Source organism: Salvelinus sp. IW2-2015, linkage group LG33 (genome assembly GCF_002910315.2).
Source record: "Salvelinus sp. IW2-2015 linkage group LG33, ASM291031v2, whole genome shotgun sequence".
Classification (NCBI taxonomy): Eukaryota; Metazoa; Chordata; class Actinopteri; order Salmoniformes; family Salmonidae; genus Salvelinus; species Salvelinus sp. IW2-2015.
The window spans coordinates 30,018,682-30,038,703 of record NC_036872.1 but is presented as its reverse complement, the minus strand read 5'-3'; the positions used below and the strand labels follow the sequence as shown (position 1 = coordinate 30,038,703).

Sequence of the window (20,022 nt, the reverse complement as noted above, 5' to 3'; positions counted from 1 at the left end):
CAAAGGACAATGCCTATGAATCACTTTCAAGTTCAAGTAGTCTTATTGGGCAGGAAAATTAAAATGTCCGGATTTGCTGAACGTAGAATTTCTGTCTGGAAATTTCAGCATCAGTTGCCAAACCCACATTTTTTAAATGTCTCTGATCTGAGGTATTTTGCGGGATCTAACGACATAAATTCGACCAAATCATCAATTCTCCAAGATGACTCCAATAGCCATGGACATTTTCATTTGACATCCACATTAAACAGCAACATTATTTATTCAAAGCAATATAMCCAATGTTGTGCAGCCAGAAACTTTAGCATTTAAATGAATGTCATCATGTTGAAATGTTCCTCAAACATATCAGCCATAAACAAATGATATCACATCAAGCGATACTCCCATCAACCAAAGGATGCGAGATCTCTCTCTCTCTCTGTCTCTTTCTGTTTGTCCAAAATTATTATTTATTATAATCTATTTCCTAGTACAGCGATTCTCACCTGGTGGGTCATGACCCAAATATGGGTCGCGAGAGGTTTTGAATGGGTCGAGAGTGTGAGTAAACATTTTTATTTTACATTTTTTATGAAAAATACTCCAGTCTGAAAATKMAACTACTAAAACCAGGTAGAAAGTGTGTAGAAATGATAATGAACCTAAATATTTTTTTATAATTTAATATTTTTCTTTAATCACAGTATCTTCAATATAGAGTTATTAGCAGCGCTATTTAGAGGATTTGGTTGATTTTGTGGTCTCAAACCAGTGAGCTTAACATTCCTCATGCAGAATATGGGCTAAATTAAATGAATGACAATGAAAGGTGGGACTGCTGTTCCCTTTTCATATAACTAGTACACTTACTATCAATATAGCATTCAAAATAGTTTTCCAGATTGCATTTTAGCCCCCCCTCAAAATTTCTATTGGATTGCGACTGAGACAACCTGGTTCAATTTGGGTTCTGAGGCAAAACCAGTTGAGAACCACTGCCCTAATACACTACTTTTGACCAGAGTCCTATTGGCCCTAGTCAAAAGTAGTCCACTATAAAGGGAATAGGGTGCCATTTGGGCTTCATCTTCGGTTTCTTACCCCCAGAGCAGTCCTCTCCGATGAAACCTTCGTTACACAGACACACTCCATCCATACATCTCCCCTGGTCCTCGCAGTCTCCTGGACAGGTCAGCACAGAGCAGTCCAGGCCCTGGAATCCATCGAAGCACACACACGTCCCGTCTACGCAATAGCCCCTCTCCAGGCAGTTGTTGGGACATGTCTTCTCACTGCAGTCCTCCCCAGCAAAGCCTTTGTTGCACACACACTGGCCGTTAACACAGTGCCCACGGTTAAGACAGTTGTTGGGACAAGTCAGCTCGCTGCAGTCTTTGCTTGTGAAGCCAATGAAGCACACGCACGTGCCGTCAACACACTCGCCGCGTCCCAGGCAGTCTTTGGGGCAGGTCTTGAYGCTGCAGTCGTCCCCGGYGAAGCCTTTACTGCACACACACTGTCCATTCAAACAGCGGCCTCGGTTCAGACACGTCATGGGGCAGGAGATTTCAGAGCAGTCATCACCCTCGAATCCTACATTGCAGACACACTCTCCATTGACACACTGGCCTCTGTTGCTGCAGTTGTCTGGGCAAGACAGGATGGAACAGTCCACTCCCTCGAAGCCTGGGTCGCAGATGCACCTCCCGTTGAAGCAATGGCCTTTCTCAGTACAATCGTTGGGGCAGGTGAGCTTGGAGCAGTCTTCGCCGCTGTAGCCAGAGTGACACACACATTGGCCGTCGACACACATCCCACGGTTGTTACAGTTGCTGGGGCAGGTGAGTTCCCCACAGTCATCCCCGGTAAAGCCCTCCTCACAGAAGCAGGTTCCGTTGACGCAGCGGCCGCGGTCGTAGCAGTCGTTGGGACAGATGAGCTCGGAGCAGTCGTAGCCCGTCCACGGCTCGTCACACACACACTCATCGTCTACACAACGGCCGCGTCCCAGGCAGTTGTTCAGGCAGTTGGTCTGGGAGCAGTCGTTCCCGGTGAAGCCGTCCTCACAGATACACATGGCGTCGATGCAGTCCCCGTTGTCCCCACAGTCCTCCTGACATGGCTCCATGCTGCAGTCGTCTCCGTGGAAGCCCTCGAAGCAGACACACTTGCCATCGACGCAGCGTCCCTGGTCYTGGCAGAAGTTGGGGCACTCAGGCTCGGTGCAGTTGGGTCCCTTCCAGCCGGGCTCACACACACAGCTGCAGGTTTCAGTGCTGAAGTTACCACGGCCGTTACAGTAAGGCTTGGTGGCCACCTCACCTGAGGAAACGTAGAGGAAACATCTATTAATCTATTAAATTATGATAATACTATAATCTATGCAGCAAATAATGTACAAAAAGACAATAGCAATGAATAGGGAATATTGATCTACAGTATATCAGAATTAAAGCCAATGTAGGAAAGTAATCTAAGTGAAAACTATAAGTCTAACTGCCGCAAGAACAATGTTTCTAAATCCTGCTCATTGGAACCCAAAGGGGTGAACATTTWATTTTTTGCCCTACCACTAACACATTTAATACAACGAATCTACCCACTATCAAGCCTATAGTTGAAACCGGTGTGAAACACTGCCTGAGAATGTCTTTGGTCAAAATGTTCTGTGCTWTACCTGTAACCTGGGCTCCACAGCAACTGGCTCCACTGCCACACTGTTCTCTGAGGCTGGACAGCTCAGACTCCAGCATCTCCAATCTGCTAAAGATGTCCTTCATATCAGGCATGTGGTTGTCACAGCCACATGCCTGCTTGGGGATGTTGATGCGGTGGGTGAACACGATCTGGTTCTCTCCGTCCATCGTGTGGTCCTTGTTCTCCGTGCCCTGCATGTCCGACTGGACTGGACTTCGTTTAGGCTTGACCTTGGTTCCTCCTGGGCTCTCCATGTCTACGGAACACAGGGAGCTGGAGGGGACGTTTATGTTGTAGACGTGGTTGAAGACCACTGGCTGGTCAGGGTGGGGCAGGGTCAGGTTCTTAGAGGGATCTCTCAGGGTCTCTCTGCGGTGGCGGATGATCTTCTTGACCAGGCCGGCGCTGGAGAGTTGAAGCAGCACAGCCACGGTCACACAGCCTAGGAGCAGGCCTTTCATCACCATGATGACCAGGTCCTGTCACGTCCTGCTGGGGGCGCTTGTGAGCGGTCAGGGACGGGGGAGGAGAATGGAGTCCTTCTATCTGGGAGATGGCGCAGATGCCCTTGTGTGTAAGAAAGAAAGAAAAAAGAAAGAAAGAAAAAGAAAGAAAACATGATGTGAATAGAAGCAGAAGGTCAGCCTTCAGATRAACTGTATGCATGAAAAAGCAAGGAGACATCAGAGTTGAGAGAGATTTTGAYAAATACTGTATGTTGTAGTACAGTAGCTACTTTATCTATTTACAATCTCTAACCAACTCTCAATTCTCAAGTTATGAAACTCAGAACTATGTTGACATTTCTAGTTTGCTCTTGCTAGCCAGTATGGAGCTGACAGTGACCAACACAAAACACCCTGATACACATGGGACCATGTGGCTGCAGTGAAATGTCATAGTATCCTTTTAAAAGCAATTAACCTTCCACAGTCCCCCTCCAATACATGATCCTGTTGCAGCCTGCCTGCCTGCCTGCCTGCCTGCCTGCCTGTCTGTCTGTCTGTCTGTCTGTCTGTCTGTCTGTCTGTCTGTCTGTCTGTCTGCCTACCCTTCCTGCCTACCCTTCCTGCCTGCCTGCCTGTTTCCCTGCCTGGTTCCCTGCCTACCTGCCTGACTGCCTGCCTGTTTCTATGCCTGCCTGTTTCCCTGCCTACCTGCCTGCCTGTTTCCCTGCCTGCCTGCCTGTTTCCCTGCCTACCTGCCTGCCTGTCTCCCTGCATGCCGGTCTGCCTGCCTGCACCCCATCTCAATCCCCCTGGTCACAGTGGAGGACACAGACACTTAGTGGATGACATTGTGGCATTATTTTGTCTATTTCTCTGAGGACTAACACTGCAGGGACAATTACTGCAGGGGTGGTGTGTTGTGACCTTGAGTATTGCTCGAGCTTATTCTCCGTCCGGGTTTCTCATGACAGGCTGCCATAAACAGYAGGCAACACCTGCATGTGGGGAGCTACCCTTCTCCCTCCCCTTCCCGACTCCCTATACCACAACCCAAGCTGACAGATTAATACCGATGAGGGGGAGACCATCTGCAGGTTTCTGGCTAGCCTAGTGGCACACGGAGTGGCCGGGTGTTCAGTTAGCGCACCAAATGTCMCCCTATTCCCTTTATAGTGCACTACTTTTGACTAGAGCCCTATGGGTATTAGTTTAAAAAAAATGGTCAACTGTAAAGGGGATAGGGTGCCATTTGGTACGCATCACAGAGCTCCCCAAGGGTCAGATCAGCATTCACCTCACCGCTCTACAGACGACCATTCAGCTTCATTTGGTAACATGATTCTTTCTACACCAGAAGTTACTGGGCTGTTTGGCAAGGCTCCGGAGCATTGAGGTTGCTTTAAAAAAAAAAAATCATTTCATTTATTTCACCTTCATTTAACCAGGTAAGCTAGTTGAGAACAAGTTCTCGAGGGGAGAATGGCTCAAAATRATGGCTGTAAYAGAGCAAATGGAATGGCATCAAACACATGGAAACCATGTGTTTGATGTATTTGATATCATTCCAGCGATGCCGCTCATTACCATGAGCCCGTACTCCACAATTAAGGTACCGCCAACCTCCTGTGCTCCTGCAACATGTTGTTTCTTTTAAGAGTAATGGTCTGCTGGAAAATGTGCCCAGATTGAATTGTGCTTTGGAGACAGGCAGTAAAAGTTTGTTTTCTTTCCTTTAATCTTGTGGTGAGATAAAACATACAGGTTAGTTAAAGTATTCTCCACTGTAAATACAGGTTAGTTAAAGTATTCTCTATTGTAAATACAGGTTATTTAAAGTATTATCCACTGTAAATAGAGGTTAGTTAAAGTATTCTCCACACCAACTACAGGTTAGTTAAAGTATTCTCCACTGTGGGCAACCGAGCTTGAACGTGAACCATTAACTACATGTTCTGTATGAACACAAGAATAGATGTTGACATAAAGGGGGGATTTGTGAAGACAATTCCTAACAATACGGCATTAAGTAACTATTAGGTCACTTTGTGTAAGTTAAGAGTGACATATTTAGAAATACCTCGTTATTGGCACATTATACGTGGGGACATGAGTGTAAATACAAATGTAACAATGGATTTCCTGCCTTMAAAAAAAAGTGTGTGTGTTTTGTACCACAAGCTAATTAAATACTAACTTTTCTGCACCATCTACTTGGTGTTCCTCGTCTTCAGTAAGTACATAATTTCTACACTCTCCCCTGTGAGAGCAAACGGTGGGGGACTGACAGACAGGACAGTCATTGGCACAGGGAAGTCATGAACAGGTAACATCCTGTGCTGTGAGGAGCTGCAGCTGCTCTGCTTCTGTCTGCTCGGTCTCCTGAACCGGGGCTGGCTGACGTGTGATTAGTCTGGCTGACAGATGAGCTCCAGTCACAGGGATACAGGGGATGGGATCCCACGGCTGATCTCAGCTTCAGCAGCCCCACGTAGCCAGCCGCTGATTAGACAGACAGGGATGAGTGCCTCCGTGATGGACGCACAGTAAGAGCACTAATGTAGCCTGCTAAGGGGCGCTAAGATCTGGACCCTAGGGGTGCTAAAAAGCTACCCCCCACCTCTCACACACACACACACACACACACACACCACCCACACACAACACACCACAACACACACACACACACACACACACACTCACTCCACTGTGCCTGAGCATCGCAAACCAGGGATTAAATCAACAAAATAGTCAGAAAATTGCTTTGAGTTGCTGCTAGGGTTTTAGTTCTGGGCGGATGGTTGGCTTTCTCACTTTGGAGACTGGCTGGCTTCTCTCCACATGGACCTCTAAGGGACCCAACCCTCCCTGAGAGACAAAACTACTCTTTGTGTGAGGCATTATTTTGCAAATCTGTGGCTTTGGCAAAACACTGTATTCATCAAAAATAAGTGGAAAGGAATAAAACATGTCTAACCAGAAATAACTATCTACAGACAGGAGAAGCTAATGCCAGCTACTTGTGACCATACGGTTATTATTAGATGATACTGTGAATAACAGACAGTTGTAGCTTTTTTCTACCATGTGAAACGGAGAAAACGGCCTCCCCTCCTGGACCTCCGTCAGCAGACCCCCGTGGCCATGGTTCGATGCTAATGCAGCTGGTCGCTGGCACACACACTCAGACCTGACACTATTTGACTGCTGCTGCTTTCTAATTCTCTCACTTGTTTTTACTCTATTGTTAGCTTCTCAGACCGCAACAAAGCCAGTTGGCTGCCATGTGGCCAATGTGAGTGGAATTTTACCAGGGAAAGAAGAACCTGCTGGCTGGCACACATATTTAGTGCAAGTGATCTAAATTAGCCCAGTATTGTATGAGTGGTACTGAGCAGACAACACTTCAGTTTTATACCCACCCCACACAGAGGACAGCTGGGAATGGTTTCAAACAAAGTCCTGTCTTCAAAAGCTTCTCATTCAAAACTTTGCAGTRTTGACTATTCATCTGTCTAAACAATGGTGCCTATTTAAGCAATAAGGCCCGAGGAGGTGTTCTTGTGCATGACGCAACGAGGAGTGCCAGGTTATAACCCTTAGTAAAGTTTTGGATTGATTAATTCGAAAAAATGGCAAATAAGAATGAGTCTACACATCTCAAAACAAGCAAAGCAGCATTCTTCTCTGACCCTGCCATATGGACATACRTAATGATCATGGGGATTAGAGTCGATGTCTGCACCCCTGTCGAAAACCAATTAGCATAACAAAAAAAATCCCCATAAAAATCTGTCAGTTCAAAGTTTCTCAGTGCAATGCATCTCTCCGTCCAAACATCAGTTTATCCTACAAACTATTAAGACCCCTCTATGGAAAGATGAGACTCTCACAAACACAATGGTGTTCTCYGTTTTGCTCTGAATTCGGTAAAGCCGATGGGGCTTGTTGGTAGAGCCAATCTTCCAACCTCGGTATGTAGCGTCCGAAGAGTTTGGGCTGCACACTAATAGGACGCCTCTGTGGAAATTTGTGGATCTGGCTATTTCAGCAACACCCGTTGTTTACAAATGTATAAAATCGAGCACACAGCCATGCAATCTCCATAGACAACATTGACAGTAGAAGGGCCATACTGAAGAGCTMAATGACTTTCAACGTGGGACCGTCATACTCAGTTAGTCAAATGTCTGCCCTGCTACAGCTGCCATGGTTAACTGTAAGTGTTGTTATTGTGAAGTGGAAATGTCTAGGAGCAAAAACGGATCAGCTGTGAAGTGATTGGCCAGACAAGCTCACAGAACGGGACTGCAGAGTGTTGAAGARCGTAGCACATGAAAATTGTCTGTACCCAGTTGCAACACTCACTACCGAGCATAGTGCCAACTGTAAAGTTTGGTGGAGTAGGAAAAATGGTCTGGGGCTGTTTCTCATGGTTCGGGCTAGACCCCTTAGATCCAGTGAAGGGAAATCTTAACACTACAGCATGTAATTACATTCTAGACAATTCTGTGCTTTCAACTTTGTGGCAACAGTTTGGGGAAGGCCCTTTCCTGTTTCCGCATGACATTGCCCCTGTGCACAAAGTGAGGTCCATACAGAAATGGTTTGTCGAGATTGGTGTSGAAGAACTTGACTGGCCAAAACAGAACCCTGGCSTCAATCCCATCGAACACCTTTGAGATGAATTGGAACGCCGACTGCGAGCCAGGCCTAATTGCCCAACATCAGTGCCCGACCTCACTAATCCTTTTGTGGCTGAATGGAAGCAAGTCCCGGCAGCAATGTTCCAACATCTAGTGGAAATCCTTCCCAGAAGAGWGGAGGCTGTTATAGCAGCAARGSGGGGACCAAYTCCATATKAATGCCCACGATTTTGGAATGAGATGTTCGACGAGCAGGTGTCCACATACTTTTGGTCATGTACAGTAGTCTACATATAGTGACTGTTCAGTGGCAAAAATTTACAAAAATGTTTTTTTTTTAATTGGTTCCTGATCTTTCTTATATCTCTCAGATATAGGACAGAAACTTCAGAACAAATTTATTTTGTATTTTTGGGGGGGACTTTCTGTTGTTCCATGTAGTGAATCTGTTATTCAATGCGGTTTAGATAGGGTTTAGACTGTTATGGGATCAAGAAATAGGGTAAAATGTGATAGTGTTAACTAGGTTGACATGATTTTGATTGATCAAATAAGGACGAAACTACATGAATCTACTGTAGCTACATTGTAAGCATCTGATGAACTGATGAACAGTTTTACCATGTGGGTGTGGATACAATAAGCATGGTTCTTCATTTTCTATGGAAAATAAAAGATTGTGTGAGACAGAACTGAGACCCCATAGAGATTAAATCTAATCCCCAGAAGTGTTTCTTTACATAAATATGCKTCTCATACTTTACTGTACCTCCCTGCTTTTGTCATTAGTGTAATGTAAGAACCATGGCACTGTATCTCCAACTCCAACCAATGAAAGCCATGATCCTCCTTTACCTTACGGTACTAAACATGATTTTTTCTTCTCTGATGAAGACTCTCCTCTGTGTGTTGTATTTTTTCCTTCTGTATTGTGTAAGTCTTGGAGGATCGTAATCCTTCAATAAGTCCAGTGAGTGCACTTATTTAACACAAAGCAGAAGGAAGAGGATGAGGCGTGAACATAGCAAGAGGGAAAACCAGGACACTGCAGGCCATTGAAATCCCTATAAGCTACAGTTTTGTGTAGCAAAATTTGMCTTCRATTGCATCCCAAATGGCACTCTAGTCCCTAGTGCATTTCTTTTGACCAAGGCCTATGGTCAAAAGAAGGGCACTATTTAGGGAATAGGCGCAAGTAAGATTTTTGTTATAAATGTTTAATCGCTTAGCATAGCTGCTACCGTTTCCCACATTAACCTCTAGTTTCATGGGAAATAAACAAGTATTGCTATTCTGTCGATGATTGCTTTTCCAGGAGTGACTTTTATTTTTTTTCCTTGTCCCATCTTTCAGACACTGGAAGTTGTTATTTCAATTGGTTCTGGAGGAGCACTTTATGATTGATGAGAGGGAGCTTTCCGCCTGTAGAGGATTTCAGACGTTATATGCAGAAGCCAAGATTTCTTTCAAACTCAGCTCAGCCTGGCCCCCATGCTGCAAACTTAATTATCACTCTAGCCTACAGGGGCGGACTGGGACCAAAAATCAATAACCGGCACATTTTCTTTCCTTTAAAAACYCAAGTTATAYAGGTCCACTGGGCTAAAAATGGACTACCAGTCTGCCCTTGGTAGTCTAGCTTAACTAATACTCACTGTTCCATATGGTACAGTCAAGATAAATCACTAGAAAAGACAACTGTTCACCACGCACAGTTTGGCCTGTCCCTGCAACCATTCTGTTTGGTAAAAAATACTAACTATCGATAGAGCAGGAAGGAAGGCAAGTGTCATCATTCTACGGGCACATGTGTTTCATGACATAAATGCAAGCTAATACAGATCATGACTGTCTGCTAATGATAAATGGAAGATATGCCCGAGAAGTATAAGGGAAGCAGTTGCATTGGTGGAGTGTACTACTGTCTACCGTATCAGTCAGATAAACTACACAACAAACAAACTGAATAATGAAACAGATTGGCACACTTGATGTGTAAAAACTGTAAATATTCAATGATTTCTTCAACCAACTCCCAGGACTGTATCTACATCCCCAGTATGTTAAACAGGGGACWGGGAGAAAGCATGCTTTTCGTTTCAGTAGAAATTATCAAGCTTGCGTAGTTTTGTAGGTCACCCATGGCAAAAACGGGTTTGCCTTCCTTTGCACACACTCTTATTTAATCTGGGTCGCTCGTGAGGAGGTGAAGTTATTGTCTGGAGGATCTTTTCACCTTGAGAGACGCCATACTAAATATCTCAGTGGATGTATACTGACCCAGAGTGAAAAATACAACACATCAAACTGCCACACTTACATCTTCCACTTATTACAAAGCCCGGAAAAAAATATCAAATAAGTAACTCTATCTTATCACATTTCAAGATTAATCTTTAAAGAGAAACTTGGAGATAAGGTGGACACACTGGCTAATATTGAAATGGTTTGATATGCACATAAATCATAATAAAACGCCTGCAAGGTGAAAGGGTTTCTACTTATGTCCTCTTCTGGAGCGGTTAAAGTGTTTGTTTCAATCTCCACGAAGGTCACAATCAGAGAAAGAGAAAAGAGAGAGGGGGAGAGAGAGAGAGAGAGAGAGAGAGAGAGAGAGAGAGAGAGAGAGAGAGAGAGAGAGAGAGAGAGGAGAGAGGGAAGAGAAGGAAGAGAGAGAGAGAGAAGAGAGGAGAGAGGAGGGAAGAGAGAGAGAGTGAGAAGGTGAGGGGGCAGAGGAGAGAATTTGCTGAGGCCAGCACTAAATCTGTATGGCTGAGAGTTATAATCATCAAACACAGAAATTGATTTCCTGTATGACTTATAACGTGGCTTGAATGCGAGTGCGAGTGAGAAATGGGATCGATTGTAAACTCCAGCCCTCAGTCATGTTGTTGCTGTTCACCAAAATGGGTTTCTAAAGTTATCACCTTGCAACAATGGGAAACCCTGTGCTCTCTGTCTTTGTCTCGATCGATCATACAGTACACAACCCTGACTGATATTGCACAGTGTTGAACTGAGTTGAGAACGACACAGGAATTCATTTTTGAAAACACCGTAGATGAAGCAGTCAATCAATCTCATCTTATCCATTCAAAGGGAGGGGAGGAAGGCACCGCATGCTTTAGAGGGATGAGGCTAACTGATGGTACTGACTGTGCCCAAGACCTAACACATTGTCTCGTTGGAAAAAACAAAGAAACACAAAAGGGTGCCRTTTTGGATGCAGCCTCTAATGCAGTCCGCTGCCTCTAAACAAGCCCTCTCAGTCTAGTTTGCTAGTGGACGACTGGACGCAGGCCCCCGTTACACATTTATTTTCTCTGGCCTGGATACAATTTAAAGGGCAGTCAGTTGTGGCAGGTTTGGGCTCACTGATTGGTTTCTAACAAATTGTTTTGAGCAGTCATAATAAACACACAATACACTTCCAATTGTTTGGATGAAAGGCCTAGAYGGTAACGACACAGAAACKGACCCTCATATCTGGCTGTTGGACAAGTCACAGAGGTGATAAGGAATTTCACCTCACATTAAATGTAGCATAAATGTGTTTGGTATTTCTGAGCTCTATACATTTCCATGTTGATGAGAACTAGAATTGAATAATTGCAGAAATGCAAATACACCCCACAAGATTAACTTTAAAGGCATAGTGCAGTCAAAAACATGATTTTCTTGTGTTTTATATACAGTATATTTCCACACTATGAGGTTGGAACTATACTGTGAAATTGTGAAAATGTTATTTTAGTGTAAGAGCTTTTTGAACAGACTAGCTGAAATGTCAGCCTGTTTTCATGGGATGGARTTTTGGCCTGCCTGGTGACATTACCAGGCGGGAAATTAGTTAATAGACCAATGAGAAAGAGAGTTCCAACCCCTCTCCGCTCAGACCACTCCCAGACAGTCCAAGCAAAATTCTTGCTTGAGAAATTGCTCTTTGCTAAGAAGCTATTTTTGTTGATTTTTGACCATTTTATTTGAAAACAATCACAGTAAGGTACATAATCCTTACCCAGAAATGATCTGATATTGAGMTAAAAATGGCTGATGCGTTGGACCTTTAAGAAACTTGAAATTGTAGGCAACTCTCTTTGAATATGCATACAGTCTTCGGAAAGTATTCAGACACTTTTCCCACACTTTGTTAGGTTACAGCCTTATTCTAAAATGTATTCAATTGTTTTTCTTCCTAATCAATTTACTCGCAATACCCCATAATGACAAAGCGAAAACAGGATTTTAGAAAATKTTGCGAAAAACGGAAGATCAAATATACATAAATATTCAGACCCTTTACTCAGTACTTTCGTGAAGCATCTTTGGCAGCGATTACAGCCTCGAATCTTCTTGAGTATGACAGTACAAGCTTGGCAAAGCCGTATTTKGGGAGTTTCTCCATTCTTCTCTGCATATCCTGTSTGTTTAGGATAATTTTCYGGTTGGAAGGTGAACCTTCGCCCCAGTCTGAGGTYCTGAGCACTCTGAGCAGGTTTTCATCAAGAATCTCTCCCTACTTTGCTCYGTTCAACTTTCCCTCGATCCTGACTAGTCTCCCAGTCCCTGCCACTGAAAAACATCCCCACAACATGATGCTGCCACCACCATRCTTCACCGTAKGGATGGTRCCAGGTTTCCTCCAGACGTGACGCTTGRMATTCAGGCCAAAGAGTTCAATCTTGGTTTCATCAGACCAGAGAATGTTGTTTCTCATGKTCTGAGAGTCTTTAGGTGCCTTTTGAAAAACTCCAAGTGGGCTGTCATGTGCCTTTTACTGAGGAGTGGCTTCCGTCTGGCCACTYTACCATCAAGGCCTGATTGGTCGAGTGCTGCAGAAAAGGTTGTCCTTCTGGAATGTTCTCCGGAGCTCTGTCAGAGTGACCATCGGGTTCTTGGTCACCTCCCTGACCAAGGCCCTTCTCCCCCGATTGCTCAGTTTGGCTGGGCGACCAGCTCTAGGAAGAGTCTTCATGGTTCCAAACTTCTTCGATTTAAGAATGATGGAGGCCACTGTGTTCTTGGGGACCTTCAATGCTGCGGAATTTTTTTGGTACCCTTCCCTAGARCTCCACGGACAATTCCTTYGACTTCATGGCTTGGTTTTTGCTCTGACATGCACTGTGGGTCCTTGTATAGACAGGTCTGTGCCTTTCCAAATCATGTCCAATCAACTGAATTCACAACAGGTGGACTCCAATCAAGTTGTTGAAACATCTCAAGGATGATCAATGGAAACAGAATGCACTGGAGCTCAATTCTGAATACTTATGTAAATAAGGTATTTCTGTTTTAAAATGTGTATAAATTAGCAAATATTTCTAAAAACCTATTTTCACTTTGTCATTATGGGTTATTGTGTTAAGATTGCTTTTTATTTATTTAATCCATTTTAGAATAAGTCTGTAACATAACAACAAGTGGAATAAGACTGACTTTCAGAAGGCACTGTACAGTATGTTTCTAAACTAAGGGGTAAACACTCAGAGAAGGGAGAATGTTAAATAAATTATGTGTTACAATGTTTTGATTACATCCCCTCTTGGCATATAGCTTAGAATTTTCCTTGGTTTGGGAAAAGCATAAAATTACTTGCAAGTTTTAAATCGAAATATGGTCTTATTTTTTTCTTGGGATGAAAGGGCTTGGTTTCCTATAAATCAAGCCCCATGTTATTGATCTTCCATGACCCTGGTGTATCTGATGGCACAGATAGCAGGGGAGTGGGTTGGTTGGTGTGTTCATGTCTGATAAGACAGGCTGGGGGTGGAGGACTGTGATACCAGCACAAACACTTATCTCAATGCACTGCTAAGTCCCAAATGGCACCCTATTCCCCATATAGTGCACATTAAAGGGCCTGTTCAAAAGTAGTACACTACATAGGGAATAGGGTGCCATTTGGGACTCAGCCAATGAACAGCTAGTGTGATCACCTAGCCAGGGGTGAACAGTATCACCCTGATTGAAAYGCAGGGTTGCTTTAGATCCTATCCCAACTTATCTGACCGTTACAAAAAATCAACACACATTTACAGAACCGAAAAGCAATTTCCCATTCTGACATTGAGATACAAAGACAAATAAGGATGCTGTGAATGCACATGGGAGGGGAATAGAATGGCAGGCAGACAGCCGGAGACTCCATTTTATTGTCAGAATGTCTCTCATCTCTGGACAGAGCCCATCAGTATTCTTTACTGCTGGTAATCCAACGTAGGTCTGTCACACACTGCTCTTGTAGTCCAGTCCAGAYGGAGAGGACACATACCAGTCGTTGTTCATGAGATCTTTTTTACATGTTGTTGGTGATCTCCTGTTTATTAGTTCAACCTCTGTGTGGCAGGCAGCGTTGGGGAGAAGCTGCCTCATCTGCTGCCTTTATAGCACATCTAACCATTTATTTCAGCAGACAGTCGTAACAACCTAGACCTCCTTTCATTCATCCCACTTCCTTTCCTTTAGTTTTCACACCACACAGCAATGACAATAACATCTGCTTGTGTTTGCCTTTGTTCTAACTACAGTGCCTTCAGAAAGTAGTCACACCCCTTTACTTTTTGTTTTTCATTTTGTTGTTACAAAGTGGGGTTAAAAGAGATTAACATGTTTAATTTTTTTATTATCTACACAAAATACTCTGCAATGTCAAAGTAGAAGAAAAATTCWAACTTTAGTTAAAAATGCAAGAAAAATAAAACACTACTAGAGTGTATCTTGATTAGATAACTATTTAACCTCCTGAGTCAATACATGTAACAATCACTTTTAGCAGCGATTACAGTGGTGAGTGTTTCTGGGTAAGTCACTAAGAGATTTACACAACTGGATTGTACAATATTTGCACATTATTGTAATTTTAACAATTCTTCAACCTCTGTCAAGTTGGTTGTTAATCATCGCTAGATAGTCATTTTCAAGTCTTCCATGGATTTTCAAGGCGATTTAAGTCAAAACTGTAACTAAGCCACTCAGGAACATTCAATGTTGTCTTGGTAAGCAACTCCATATACAGTTGAAGTCATAAGTTTACATATACTTAGGCTGGAGTCATTAAAACTTGTTTTTCAACCATTCCAAATTTCTTGTGAACAAACTATAGTTTTGGCAAGTCTGTTAGAACATCTMCTTTGTACATGACACAAGTAATTTTTCSAACAATTGTTTACAGACAGATTATTTCACTTATAATTCATTGTATCACAATTCCAGTGGGTCAGAAGTTTACATGCACTAACTTGACTGTGCCTTGAAACAGCTTGGAAATTCCAGAAAATTATGTCATGGCTTTGGAAGCTTCTGATAGGCTAATTGACATMATTTGAGTCAATTGGWGGTGCACCTGTGGATGTATTTCAAGGCCTACCTTCAAACTCAGTGCCTCTGCTTGACATCATAGGAAAATCAAAAGAAATCCGCCAAGACCTCAGAGAAAATATTGTAGACCTCCACAAGTYTGGTTCATCCTTGGGAGCAATTTCCAAACATCACAAGGTACCACGTTCATCTGTACAAACAATATTAAGCAAGTATAAACACCATGGGACCACGCAGCCGTCATACCGCTCAGGGAGAAGATGCGTTCTGTCTCCTAGAGATGAACCTACTTTGGTGCGAAAAGTGCAAATAAATCCCAGAACAACAGCAAAGGACCTTGCGAAGATGCTGGAGGAAACAGGTACAAAAGTATCTATATCCACAGTAAAACGAGTCCTATGTCGACATAACCTGAATGTCCGCTCAGCAAGGAAGAAGCCACTGCTCCAATACCGCCATAAAAAAAGCCAGACTATGGTTTGCAACTGCACATGGGGACAAAGATCATACTTTTTGGAGAAATGTCCTCTTGTCTGATGAAACAACAATAGAACTGATTGGCTATAATGACCATCGTTATGTTTGGAGGAGAAAGGGGGAGGCTTACAAGCCGAAGAACACCATCCCAACTGTGAAGCACGGGGGTGGCAGCATCATGTTGTGGGGGTGCTTTTCTGCAAGGAGGGACTGGTGCACTTCACAGAATAGATGGCATCATGAGGTAGGAAAATTCTGAGGATATATTGAAGCATCATCTCAAGACATCAGTCAGAAAGTTCAAACTTGGTCACAAATGGGTATTCCAAATGGACAATGACCCCAAGCATACTTCCAAAGTTGTGGCAAAATTGCTTTAAGGAGAAGTGCATCTAAAATTCCATGCATAACAGTTGTATTTTCATCAACATTTATAAAGAGTATTTCTGTAAATTGATGTGGCTCTGCAAAATCACCGGATGTTTTGGAACTTCTGAACGTAACACGCCAATGTAAACTCAGATTTTTGGATATAAATATGAAGTTTACCGAACAAAACATACATGTATTGTGTAACATGAAGTCCTATGAGTGTCATCTGATGAAGATCATCAAAGGTTAGTGATGTATTTTATCAATATTTCCGCTTTTTGTGAATCCTCTCTTTGGCTGGAAAAATGGCTGTGTTATTCTTTGAATAGGCACTCACCTAACATAATCGTTTGGTTTGCTTTCGTCGTAAAGCCTTTTTGAAATCGGACACTGTGGCTGGATTTACAACAAGTGTATCTTTAAAATGGTATAAAATACATGTATGTTTGAGGAATTTTAATTATGGGATTTCTGTTGTTTTGAATTTGGTGCCCTGCAGTTTCACTGGCTGTTGACGAGGTGAGACACTACCGTYYCACATACCCACATTTTTACTCCTGACCTTATATAGGCTTGMCATAACAAAGGGGTTGAAAACTTAATGATTGAAGACATTTCAGCTTTTCGTTTTTTATTATTTTKTAATAATGTCTAAAATATAATTCTACTTTGACAATATGGGGCATTGTGTGTAGGCCAGTGACACAACGTCTTCATTAGGTCTGTAACACAACAAAATGTGGAAAAGTGAAGGGATGTGAATACTTTTGGAAGGCACTGTATGATGTTATGTGTTGATAATGTACTGCATCTTATTGAGGCTGGCTGACCTTGAAGACAAGGATGAACTTTCAAGCAGCCAACACCTTCTCAGGTCATCAAATCTTGCTGCAAGACGAGCGCGAAATAGATCTGATTGCAGCACCATAACAAGAAACAAGAGAGCTGGGAGCAACTGTGGCTTCATATTGGTTACCTCTAGAGAGCGCTTGTTAACTTAATTGCTTACATATACAAAAGTGGCACTACGATCAGACACAACATGAGTGAAGTAAAAAACAAAAAAAGAGGAAAATTCTCAGCATGATCCAATTCCCTCACAGACAAACAGACCTTCAGACAATGCTGTAGCATGGCTCTATAGTGGCTTTATGGATGAATAACTSTCTACTTGCTGGTCTGTGGTGGACAGAAAAATCCCTTTCCTGGAGAGGGAGCACCTTGCAGGCATGTGGTCTCGGGAGCATTTCACTTTGTTGCTCCCCGACTTTAGCTTTGCACTGCAGCAGTGAATTCAGACAGASGAAAGGACAACTGTCTCTGTCCTTGGTCCTAGTTCCTCCCTCGCAAACTGCAGGGGCAGCTGTCCAGTACTTCTGCTAACAACGTACAGTAGATAACTTGACAAAAAAGTTTAGAGTAATAACATTATGTGAATTGCCATGTTGCCTTCTTCATCCACTTGTAAATGAACCGAGGGGATTTTTAGGTTATTCAAGGACATCCAAAGTACTGAAAGCTATCTTTTGAAGACTGTGGGGTATTCTTCACAGCATTGACAGGCTTTATGACAGGAAGGAGAGGTTTTTCCCACTCGGAAATCGAGGCAGGAATTTTGGCTGTGATATGAGGACATCTGTTTGTCCCTGTCTGCATGTCAATGAAAGGCTGACAGTGTGTCGCGTGTCGTCACGGGGAGTACTACCATCCTTTCACACACTAATACGACCCCAGGTCATACACTTTATGGGTCTCCCATTTACCATATCCCAATTTAAATTGTCTGCCCCCTCAATGAGGCCTGTCTTGTCCAGGGAACGTGATGCTATGGTGCGTGCATTCCAATATGTGGGGTCACCGGCGAAGGCAAAGAGTCACAGTCCCATCATCAGCCAGCTGTGTTCATCTCTTGGATGCCACCAATGGAGTTATAACGTTGGCAACACAAAGGCCCCGGAGCACAGACAGTGTCCCAAATCTCACCCTATCCCCTACATAGTGCATTATTTTTGACCAGGTCCTTTAGGGCTCTGTTCAACAGTAGTGCACTGTATAGGGAATAAGGTGTAATTTGGGATGCACCCGCAGGCTGCCAGCGCTTCCCCTCCACTCAGCTCTCACATTAGCATCAGAGTAACATTAAAAACCTTCTGGGTGTTCAACACTTTAAGACGTTGGATTCTTTTTGAGAGAATCTTTGTTCCCGTGGTGATAACTAATCTGTCAGGAGCTTTTTGTCTCGTCGGGCGGAGGGGCTGTCAGTCAGAGGCCAATTCTGGGAGTGACACAGGAAAGAGGMCTTTTATAAGGCTTAATACATTCATATGTGTCCGTCTCAAATGTGATGTGAACAGCAGACATAACACAAAATCAAAGCACAAAAGCAAARCACAATACTACAGACGACAATTGACTGGGTTGAAGGATTAGTCTATATAAATCAATAGGTGCTCTCAAAGGGATAGATGGTATTTATTCATTCACCGTCAATGGTGGTGGCATTTCATGAACTCAAACCACTACAAGCACAAACAATTACATTTTCTCACCAGAAATGTTTTGGTGTTTTTGGTCTTGCAGTCAGTCTGCATGATGCAGGTTATGGTTACAGAGTGCCCCATGGTGGTGGTGGGGTTATGGTATGGGCAGGCATGAACACAATTGCATTTTATCGATGGCAATTTGAATAAACAGAGATACTGTACGTGATGAGATCCTGAGGCCCATTGTAATGCTATTCATCCGCCGCCATCACCTCATGTTTCAGCATGATAATGCACGGCCCCATGTCGCAAAGATCTGTAAACAATTCCTGGAAGCTAAAAATGTCCCAGTTCTTCCATGGCCTGCGTACTCACCTACATGTCACCCATTGAGCATGTTTGGGATGCTCTGGATTGATGTCTATGACAGCGTGTTCCAGTTCCCACCAATATCGAGCAACWTCTCACAGACATTGAAGAGGAGTGGGAAAACATTCTACAGGCCACAATCAACAGCCTGATCAACTCTATATGAAGGAGATGTGTCAAGCTGCATGAGGCACATGGTGGTCACACCAGATTTTGACTGGTTTTCTGATCCACAACCCTATGATTCTTTTTAAAGGTATCTGTGACCAACAGATGCATATCTGTATTCCCAGTCATGTGAAATCCATAGATTAGGGCCTGATGTATTTATTTCAATTGACTGATTTCCTTATATGAACTGTAACTCCGTAAAATCTTTTACATTGTTGCAGGTTGCGTTTATATTTTTGTTCAGTGTAGTAATTACTCACCATCATTAAATTCAATCAATGAGACAAATGTAGAACTGTCATTATGTCAAATTGTCAGTGAATTAACCCATTATCAAGATAGCCTTGAATAGACAAACTTCAACAAAATAACAATGACAGTGTAGAGAGACAATAGATATAAATATAAAAGAAAATAGCTCAATCAATCCCCAACTTCTGTGCATTTACTAATGACATAAAGCTAGTTAGTATTTTGGGTGAGGGAGCAGCAATTACTGCCAGATGTCTGATTGCCATAGCCTGAGGGACAGTCCATGAACATTCATTCCTTGATGTATTTACATTGTATATACCTTATAAGCAACATATAGTGTAACCATCTTCTTTTTATAATCTTTTTTTATTTAATTAAATGTTATTATTACTACTGAAATGAAATGGATTTCATTAACCTCATTGCGTTGTAGTGTATTCCCTGAAATGCTGTACCACTATACAGCTTTTGCAATATCTACAAATTGTATTTCATGCCAATAAAGCAATCTGAATGGGGCACTGTGTGTGGTTAAGTATGGAGATGTGTGTGTGTGTGTGGGCACTGTGTGTGGTTAAGTATGGAGATGTGTGTGTGTGTTGGGGCACTGTGTGTGGTTAAGTATGGAGATGTGTGTGTGTGTGTTGGGGCACTGTGTGTGGTTAAGTATGGAGATGTGTGTGTGGTGTTGGGGCACTGTGTGTGGTTAAGTATGGGAGATGTGTGTGTGTGTGTTGGGGCACTGTGTGTGGTAAGTTATGGAGATGTGTGGTGTGTTGGGGCACTGTGTGTGGTTAAGTTTAT

The 20,022-nt window shown here is 43.0% G+C and overlaps 1 protein-coding gene across 1 annotated transcript in view; it reads right to left on the bottom strand.

Annotated features, from left to right (window-relative positions):
- The window catches only part of LOC111957563 (tenascin-like), a 70,762-nt gene that overhangs the window by 41,436 nt on the left and 9,304 nt on the right, over window positions 1-20,022 (bottom strand). The window contains exons 2-3 of the mRNA XM_023978423.2: window positions 2,663-3,249; window positions 1,087-2,307 (exon numbers count right to left, since the gene is read on the bottom strand). Coding sequence (XP_023834191.1) covers window positions 1,087-2,307; window positions 2,663-3,149 — 1,708 coding nt within the window. The 5' untranslated portion in view covers window positions 3,150-3,249. The remainder of the gene's footprint in view (window positions 1-1,086; window positions 2,308-2,662; window positions 3,250-20,022) is intronic.